Raw genomic sequence first — 10,518 nt, forward strand, 5'->3', positions numbered from 1 at the left:
GGGGGTGTTGTTGTTTGGTTGGGTTTTTTTGTCATTCCATCATCTGTTTACAGGATTCATTTGAAATATTACTGTGACATGCAAGTTTATGAGGTCTGAGTACTGGCATATTAATTAATGTCTATGGTTCATAGTAAAAGATGTGATACACACAACTCAATTTATACAGTTTAATTTTGAGTTGTGGGAGTTCCTGTCTGCAACTGCGAGCTCAGGATAGAAAAGGATAAACTCTGGCTTGTAAAGAAAGGCCTCCTAAGTTCTGCTTTTAAAAATACTTTGATGACTAAGTAAGCATTTAAATGTTAAGAGAGATTTGAAATGAGATCTCACCCAGCTCCCAGTCAGAACTCACAATGAAAAACAGAAACAGCTTTTTGAATAAAAAGCGTTTGTGTTGCGCACACAGAACTTTTCTGGTTCAGACGAAAAGTAGAGATTGCCACCTGCTGACCAAACGGAGAGCAGCAACGAGCGTGAGAAAAAAGCACTTGCAGGGCTCTGCCGAATCAAAGGGGATTTTGACGCTGACTTCAACACTGTCTGGATCCCACCCTCGCTCTTACCTTGCTTCACCAGCTGAACCAAGGTGTGTACTCATAAAACCCCAAAGCTGTCTACTTTATCTGTTCAAGAAAACAGGTGACAGAACAAGAAACATCAGCCAGCAGCAATGCGGCTCTGCCAGCTCCAGCTGATTAGCTCATATTATCATAGAGTCATAGAATTATGGAACAGTTTGAGTTGGAAGGGACCTTAAAGATCATCTAGTCCAACTCCCCTGCCGTGGGCATGGACGCCTTTCACTAGATCAGGTTGTTCGAAGCCCCATCCATCCTGCCCTTGAACACCTCCAGGGATGGGGCATCCACAGCTTCTCTGGGCAATCTGTTCCAGTGCCTCACCACCCTCATTGAAAAAAATTTCTTCCTTATGTCCAGTCTAAATCTACCCTCTTTCAGCTTAAAATCATTGGCCCTTGTTCTGTCACTACAGCCCATGATAAAGAGTCTCGCTCCATCTTTTCCATAGGCTGTCTTTAAGTACTGAAAGGCCATAATAAGCCTTCTCCAGACTGGAAAATCCGAACTCTCATAGCCTGTCTCCATAGAAGAGGTGCTCGGGCCTTCTGATCATCTTTGTGGTCCTCCTCTGGACTCACTCCAACAGGCCCGTGTCTTTTTAATGTTGGGGGACCACAGTGCTCCAGGTGGGGTCTCATGAGATTGAAGTAGAGAGGAAGAATCACCTCCCTTGACCTGCTGGTCACACTTCTTTTCATGCAGCCGAGGATACAGGTGGCCATCTGGGCTGCAAGCACACATTGCTGGCTCATGTCCAATTATTCATCTACCAGTTGAGCAAGTGAGGGTGAACATCTGATCAATGGGATCCTGCAGTGGTGTGAGGGCCCCACACAAAGTGGCTTACAGAAACAGGAGGCAGCACTGGACCACAGCCAGGGGCATGCTGCTGCTCCATCTCAGCAGGTGTGGTAAGCATGGAGGCTCCTTACCACACCAGAAAGAGGGCTGCAAATGCATTTGGGATGGCTGTATCAACCTGGAAGCACAAGACCTGTACTGCACTGTTTCCCAACAAACAGAGGGTAAGAGTGGGGAGAGGGGGATGGATGCCCTTTCTTCTTTGAAAGTGGCTGTAACTTGTCACCCCTCATGAGCTAACAGAGGATCCACATAGAATGGGGACCTTATAAATGCCTCAACAACAGAAGAAGCTTCAAACCAGAGCTACATCTTAAATACCAAAGGTAATTACCTCTGGATAAATCTAGAGGAAATCAGACTATATTTGGGGAGTGCCTCTTACTTTCCCGGGGACATGAGGCATCATTACGTTATGCTGCTAATTCCTATCCATACTGACAAGAGAGAATAAATAATGAAGAAAATATTGGCTTTGGTTTTTTTTTCTGAAACGTCTATTTCAACCAGACATGCCTTGCACACCCTATTAGAGACATGTAAAAATACAAACACTAAATTTCAACACGCTCTTTTATTCAGATTTTGGAAACGTATTTTTTCCTTCAGGGTTGAATTGAAAGCAAAACATCACAAATTTCCACAAAACTGAAAATTCAGCCTGATGTGCTCAGGGATAACTGCAAGAGGCCACTGGGCATAGGACCAGGCCATATGAGTTTGCCTGGTTCCTAGCATACAGCCAAAGCCATACAAAGCAATTTAGAGCGTGTCTAGAGAGACATTACTTTTGTACAGTCCCAACAGACCTTGTGTGGACTAGTACCGTGCCATTAACACCTAACCTCTGCAGGAACTGAGCCAAACTCCTAACTGCCCTAAGGTGTCCCTGCCTGTCTCCCACATCTCAGCCATAGTTCCTACCCCTTTCCCTGTAGCCTAACACAATTTTGTCTGGCACAGATCCATATTGTAAACTGAATCAATAAATTGATCCAGGCTTCTTCTCTGCAGAGAGGCTGGAGACCTTTTTAACCGTTCTCAGTTCAGAGACTTGGCCTACACCAAATTCCAGCTAGCATATATGTGACAGCAGGTAAAACAGTGATGCAGATACAGGAACACGCAATCTGAGTTGGCAGGTGTCCTGGTTTTGCGGGGACAGAATCATAGGCCAGCCATGGTCTGCAGGCCATTAGAAGTTTAGTGTCAGCCAGGGCAGCTGTAACCAAGTTGGCTACAGGTGTGTCCCATACCATAAACATCACGCTCAGTATAAAAGGGAAAGTTTGCTGAGGGGCAGGCTAGCTTCCTGCTTGGGCTTCTCCAATTCTGCTCCTCTTCATTCTCCTGAGGACTGCTTTCCCCTTTATTGTGATCATCATACATTTGCTGGGCTGAATATAACTTTATAGACTGTATATTGGGTTTTGTTTGGCTGTTTCATTAAATCTGCTTTCATTTCAGCCTGTGGGTTTTCTCTCCTTTTCCTGATGCCCCCTTTTTGGCTGGGGAGGGGACACTGGATGATAGAGCAACTGCTGTAATGTAGCTTTGGTTATGGGCTAAATGTAGGCAGCAGGAACTCCTTGAATTCATTAAGTCAGCTTCAGTGCCAAAGTCAGAACATGTTGGAACTATGGGATCAAAAAGTTGTGGATGATGCTCAGCAGTCTGGAGCAACAGCATCAGATTTGCCCCACATCTCAATCAGGAGTGCAAAGAGTTAGAGGCTACTAACAAATACTTTCAACAAAATGCTTTTAGACTGCATAAAAAGTAAACTGGATCAAGTCTGTATCTGTTACTTTAAAATACTCACATCAAATCCAAAGGGAAGTGCACCGGGCACTCACAACTGTGAGCTTCACTCACAGGTTAAGCAAAACCAGGAGTTCCCAAATACTCAGAAAACAATTCATTCCTGTAGAAAAAAATGTTGCTGTAATACTGCTCCAAGTAAAAAGAACTTTTCTGTGCTGCAGGCACGAGTGTATGTACTGAACCTGCAGGTTTCCCAGCACCAACTTGTGTCCATGACTTTTAAGCAAGTTACTTAATTTGGGTGCATATGTATTATGCATTCATTCCTCTACCCTCTTGCTTCTTCCTGCCCCACCAGCCAATGGACTTACTACCCACTAAACAAGGTGTTAATGCTCATCTCGGAACCGCTGTTTTAGAGCAAGTGGCACACAAATCCCAAACTGGCTATTATACATGTTGATGAGGGCCTAAAAATTCTGCCCACTTCAGAGACGCCGGCCAAAGTACGTCACACACCACTGCACAGAGAGCTTTGTTGTGGAGGAGAATTTGGGGCTGAGGAAGGTTGGATGAGGTCTGTGCAGTGCTGCCTGCCTCTTGTTACAGGGAATGTGGAAACACTTTCCTCAACAAAAAATTCAAGTTTTCTGGCTCACTTAGGCTACAGGAGGGAATGTGCCCCTTTATATAAATACTGGAGAGCTCCTTTCTCTGAAGAGCTAAGAAATTAGGTTCAAATATACTTAGCTATTGAGTTACGCAAGTGTCTCCAGGGAAGACTTTGACACAGCATCTCAGAGAAGACTTAAAGAGAAAAAACATAAGGAAACTATCATCCTGGAAAGAAAAAAAAAAAGTGATGACCACCATTACAGACCCAAAGAAATGGAATTATATGGTCTTTGATTGAAAAATTCAGATAAAATATTGAAAAAATAATATCTAAGCCTCTGTTGACAGAAGAAATAAACAGACATAATAAATAGACATGTAAATACTATCAAGTATAGACAGTAATATATCTGAACTCTTTAAAGTAACTGTTGTTACTTTATGTCAGACTAAGAGAACTGTGAAAGGAAGGTTAAATGACAAAGCAGAAGGAAATAAACAATCACAAAGTTTTAATGAGTTTTTACAGTATGTTAAAAAACATGAAAGACTGCTGGAGATTTAACAACGAACAAAGGCAAGATAGAAAAGGAAATCAGGTGCATGTTAGCCGAGATAAGAGCAGCATGCAGCCAAATAGCACATACTTAGCAAAAAATTTCACTTCATTATATTTAAAGCTTGAAGAGAAACTTTGCTCTTTTGCACTATCACGCTATGAAGCCTAAAAGTAAAATTGTGCTTTGAGACATTAAATAGATCATGTCTCCCTGGCAATTTTAATTAGTATGCTTCTGTTTATACAAATGTGTCTGTGGGGAGCTGGTTTGAAGAATGGAAGAATAAGCCTAGATGAGTATATGGAATAATTTTAGTATCCATAATTTAAGTTTCCTTTGTCTGCCCATGAGCAAAAGGATCCAAAACAGCATAAAATTAGTATTTAAAAGTTATCCAAAATCCCTGTTCATTTAATGAACTATTTGCATTTTCCTAGCTTGCTCATATGCTAGTGCAAATAGTCATCTCAAAGAGTGTGGCAATTACACAGAGCAATATTTCAACAAAACGGAATTGTGAGAAAAAATCTTCTAACAGCAGTTAAAAAGATAAAGGGGGAAGGGAAGGGAAGGGAAGGGAAGGGAAGGGAAGGCCTCCCTAACCAGCACCTGACAGACCAGGACTTCCCCAAACATCTGATAAAGATCAATGTGATGCCTCACGGCTATTGCTTGGCAACTCATGGCCTAGGCCCATTAGCCTGCCTTTGTCTTGCATTTGCCCCCAACTAATTAGAAACATCACATTTCCGACTCCACTGTGGTATAAACGAGCCCAGCCAGAGAACCAAACTGAGTCAGTCCTCCTCAGAGCAGCAGGTTTGCAGTTGGGGACTCCCCTCTTGGATTGGGACACCATCCAAGGAAACTACCTGGGATTGAGTGATCCCTTACCCCACCTTTGGTGAGTGAATTATTTCTTCAGGATATCCCTGAGCAAATCCTTGCCCCCTTTTGGGTGAGTGACCCCTTGGTTTTGGGTACCATTGAGTGGGAGATTTTCCCTTCTAAGAGTGAGTGTATGCACATTTTGGTTCATCTTTCTTCAAAAGTACTCCTTAGAGTTAGGAATTTGTTGTGCAGTAATATATTCCTGACTGACATCTGAACTTGTAATTAACTTTGGTCTGTCAGAGTGCCAGGCAACTTTGATTGCAATAAATCTGCATTTGTGGGTAGCTACCACTGTCTGTTTTGTGGGTGCCTCTGCAACAGAAGGAAGGATTGATCTTTGAAAACTTAGTCAGAAGACTCTCTCTTCACTGTTTTGTGACAGGAAGGGAACTTGAGAGTGGTCTATAGAGAAAAGAGATATGGGAGCACGTCTCACAAGTCACACACACCCCAAACGCACATGCAGCACCTCCCCGCACCCACCCCGCCACTATTTATTCTGAGTGTTTTAATATCAAAGGAGTAATCTATAAAATACATCCCAGGAGAATCTAGAAATACTTTCACCTGCCCCAGAGGTTTGGGTTACTTGTCTAATAAATTATTTTCATCTGTCCCTCAGGCAAAGTGAGAAATCTGGCATATGGCAACTCTGTCCTTTCCCTCTCTGCTATATATAAGGTAAAATCCCGCTCCAATTTACATGCAGTGCTCTGCTACTACAATTAATAGAACTGTGGCAGGAAAAGTCAAAGCATAATCCAGGGCTATAGATGTTTTTCAGGAACGGTAGATTTCACAGACTTTCACTATTACCAACCTTTATTGAGTTCTGAAAGTTCATGACTCCCTGCCTCTCTTGAGATATTTTATTGCAGGCTTGTAAAGAACGTTCTGTTATGCTGTATAGGTTTTCAGTTTATGGGGACCATGTGTACATTATATTTGTGATAATCTTGTCTCTTTAGGCTCCTTTCAACAAGCAGTAAATCACGAATTTGGCTGAAAGAAGCAAGTACAGAAGAATATTTTAAATTACAAAAAAAAAAAATCCAGATATCGACATGTAGATCTTTGTATTAGTTTTTAAATAAACCTCATTTTAACAATCACTTAGTAATCAAAGCTGAAAAAAGTACCTCCTAAGCTCATGCCCTAAGAGAGACACAGACCAGGATACAAAGACTTGTTCTGTTCATATGATTAGACAGACTGTGGGACAATCTAACAGACCGGCTTGGAGGCAGGACTTCGTAGCATCAGTCCTGAGAATCTCCTTTCCCATTAGCACTCTCAGTAGTTACACAGCCTCATGGTTTCCCTTCTTGTTACTTCAGAAAGCAAGAAAAAAGAGACTAAAGTATCCTTGTCCAATGTAGGCAATTATTCATTCTGTCTCAGTGGAGGGGTAGTTGGAAGCTGGTGCTTTCTTCATTAATGGGCAGAAGTAGATACAATCAAAACTCTGGAAAACTTCAGACTCTGTTTTCTCACGAGAGAAATCAAACAGTCCTGGAAAAGGACTTCAGACTTATGGAGAGTCAAAGAAACAAATTTCCATCTATACTCAACACTCAGACTGAGAAAATCTAACCACTCTGTGTAACTTCCTTTCATGCCAGCAGCCTTGGCACGACTGGAATATCTTGCTATCAGTGATAAACACTGCAAAGGCATCCCACCAGGTGTATCACCTGAGAGCAGCAGTCTGAGGGCCAAGGAAGGTGGTCTTCATTTCTCAAGCTAAACACCCCAGCTAACAGCCTCTGAACCTGACACAGACGTTTTTAGCAGGTCAAAAAGCACCTTGTCCCCTGCCGCATGCAGAAGCACTTCCTTCACCATCGCACAACAACATACAGGAGAGAGGGGCATTGCCCAAAATTTTCCCAGCACCTTACTGATAAAAGTGAAGAACATGCCTTTTAAGTCAGCGTATAATGAGAAGGAAATTAGAACTGCCTTTATGTAAGTATATCATACAGCTGGTTAAAAGAGCCTGCAGCAAACCAAGATAGCTTTAAGACATTTCTAACTACAAAATAAATCCACTGAAGTGCAACACTGCTCTCTTAAGAATTACTTTCACAAAACAAGCTGTATGACACTAACAAAGCCAGTCAGGTGATGATCATTAACACGCAGCCACATGGGGTAAAATGAAAAAAAAAAAAAGAGAGGTTTGCGATACCTGAGGCAGCACCTGCAGAAGAGGCTGCAGAAAAGGCAGTCTTGCTCTCTGAGCTCAGAAGTGGCTGCATTCAAGCCGGCTGGATCCAGCAGCTGCGTGACAGTAATGCCTGTCCTCCTTCTAGTCAACGTATTCTTAAAACAGGAGAAAAAGGCTCTTGCAAAATTGTTTTCCTCCTTTTCAGCCTCAATAGCTCCTTTTGACTGAGCATAAAAAATGTTCAGTGTTTTTTATTAATCCCATTGCTGGCCCAAACATCACAGTTCTCCATTTCAGGAACGTTTCCAACCGTCCTGGTTTGAGCTAAAACTTCCTTGTTTTGGGTAATGGTCAAATAGAATTATTCCATGTAGTACAATAATTCCACATTTAATTGGTTAAGAGAGTCAGGTGAACGTAACGCTACGTCGGGAGCCTTTAAAAGCAGCAGCGCGGGGGGATCGCGCTCTCAGGCTTCCGGACCTCACGAAGGGAGGACTGCCACGAATCTGCTCTGCTGGCGACTAGGCCCGACTAGGCCGAGACCTGAGGGCCTGCATCGGACTACAGACTTGGAACTGCTACTGCCGTGAGTCCGTCCCGTCTGAAATCGGGTGAGAACATTCGTGCCGAGAGCTCTCCTGCTGTTAAATCGTGCCGTGCGGGGGTTTCCCCCGCCCCCCCGCCCGGTCTTGCCATGCGGAAAGAACTTCCCTTTCCCTGCCTGGGAGCAAGCTGCAAGGCCTTCACTCCCAGCTCGCTGTCGGCTGCCTGCCAGGAACTGACCTTGAACAGAACAGACTGTTAAGAACTCTGGTTAGCTAAGTCCTCTCTTCGTTTTTTTTCCCTTTTTCTCGGTTTGTGCCTATAATAGTGTATAGTTGTGTGGTTTTATTGTGTATTAAAAGTTTGTTTCAGTTTTCCCGAAACACAGACCGAGGTCTGGATTTCTTCCTTCCCCTTTAAACCCCTTCTGTCTCTGGTAAGACAGAGGGGATCGTTAAGGAATTCGAGGAGTTGTTGCCTCGGTCCCTCGACCCTTAACAGAACCTAATGCAGGACCAGTGGAGTAGCCAGGGAAATAGCATGACCTATCTGTAAAATACAGCCATCCAGATGTCAAAAAAGGTAGAGTCACAATCAAAGCAGGGATAGTAGCACACGTAGATTTCACGGCTACAAAAACTTCACCTGGTGTACTCAGATTTTACTGTTAGTTTTTAAAGAGCGTGAAGTACAACTTCAGTATCTCACACCAGAACATTTCAAACATTCTAAACTCTATTTTTCAGTAAAAGTTGTTACCAGCACAACACAAACAACTGTTCACACTGTCAAAGCATAAGGAACAAATGCTGCACCCATTTAATTCAAGTTTGTGTATTACATTTATTTTCACAATACAAATCATTAAACAAACAGTCTACTTCAGTTTCCAGCGTAGGCTTTTAGGTACTATTTTCAGTTGCTTTGGCTTGTCTGTACTGGTACCATCTCAGTACCAGTCTCACTCTCTAATGTTTGTCCTTCACACACCAGCATGGTGTGTGACACATCTTAGTGTCGCAGATGTAGCTATCATAACCAGTCAGAACAAACGGCACATGTTGGTTGTACGGAATAGAAGTTTGAGGACTTTTTACAGCCTTGCTGGGGCGTGAACGGGTGCGCCCTTTCAAAAAACATTAAGGGCACTATCTGCTGGACAAAGAGTGAAACAATGAGTTCTGTACACAGATATCATCACCAAGTACTCGCTATAATTTTTTCCTAGAAAACACCAAATAAATATAAGCAATATATGCCACGTAAGCTGTTGTCAGCTACATATTCTAAATTGTATCTGTGAAAATACAAACGGGCATGTTGTGGATTTCTAAAGAGTAAAGTGCTTTTAACATTGAGCAAGTGAATGCATCTGGTGTCGTACCACAGGCAAATAACTACCCATTTGTACAAAAGGGTCTCCATGCAATTAGTCAGCAGCAATCACCTGCGTTCATTTATAATATTAAACTGGTATATAATACTTCGGTCCTACAGGTTTGAAGTCAGGATGCTGTGTGTACACTTAAACGCGACCAATGCTCTACATTACCACACATTTTGAGCACTGTTACAGTTAAGGTGGGTGTCTTTTTTTTTTAACCTTTTAAGAAGCCACACCTTTGGTAGCGTAAATGCAGTGTACACTGAAGATACCACTGAACCAGTATGAGAGCTCATTACGCAGCTGACAGGAATGGGAAGAAGAAGAAATCAAAAGCAAATTTAATGGCTTTATGCACTGTGCTCCTCCAGTCATGCTCTATTTTCACATGCCTCCCTGCAGGTAAGAGTTTAGACATGCAATTCAAGCAAGTGATTGCTTTCAGTTCAAAAACAGGCCATTTACTGCCAAGACGACCCTCCAGAATTGTGCTGAATTCAATTATACTTCCTTGCCTCAAGTTCAACAACACTTTTTTAAATTCATTGCTTGCCTTCAGCACAATATCTTTGGTTATATCGTCCTCCTCTATAGACTTGTTTCCATTTTTGCTGCTGAAAGGCATGCCCACAGTTATTTCAAATTTGTACCGATCAAACATTTTCATGTGGCAGCTGTGCTTTGTCAAATACTTGAGACGACACAATTCCTCCTCCTCCAGTGTAACATTTTTGGGGTCACAAAGGGGGTAGGTTTCACCATATAAGCATCTCATCCAATCGCCAATAAAAAGTGGAAGCATATTAATTGCCGATTCTGCACTGTTGTCGATTTCTGTCACGCGCACGTATTTGAACCGCCCAGTCCAGGTCACTCTGTGTCCTTCCAGGTGACTACATAAAATCTGAGTACGTGCCATGTTAGTCTCTTTCCATGACCGGGGTCCGCAGAGGAAAGCATACTGATTCCACGTCAAGGTAGAGTTGTAAACTTTCATTCCCTCTGATCGATACACATAGAACCAACAGAACAATACTACAGCTGTAATCCACACCAGAATGAGTTTCACAATCGAGCTTCGAGTGAGGGATTTAACCGTTTCAACCACAGAGAAGTTAACTTTCGTCCACCATCGGAAGA

At 42.7% G+C, this 10,518-nt stretch overlaps 1 protein-coding gene across 1 annotated transcript in view; it reads right to left on the reverse strand.

Annotated features, from left to right (window-relative positions):
• Window positions 1–9,673: 9,673 nt before the first annotated feature.
• Window positions 9,674–10,518, reverse strand: part of WFS1 (Wolfram syndrome 1 (wolframin)) — a gene marked incomplete at its 5' end in the record, with an annotated part of 3,770 nt that continues 2,925 nt past the window's right edge. The window contains one exon of the mRNA XM_010143615.1: window positions 9,674–10,518. Coding sequence (XP_010141917.1) covers window positions 9,674–10,518 — 845 coding nt within the window.

Source organism: Buceros rhinoceros, unplaced genomic scaffold (assembly GCF_000710305.1).
Source record: "Buceros rhinoceros silvestris isolate BGI_N320 unplaced genomic scaffold, ASM71030v1 scaffold5009, whole genome shotgun sequence".
Taxonomy (NCBI): Eukaryota; Metazoa; Chordata; class Aves; order Bucerotiformes; family Bucerotidae; genus Buceros; species Buceros rhinoceros.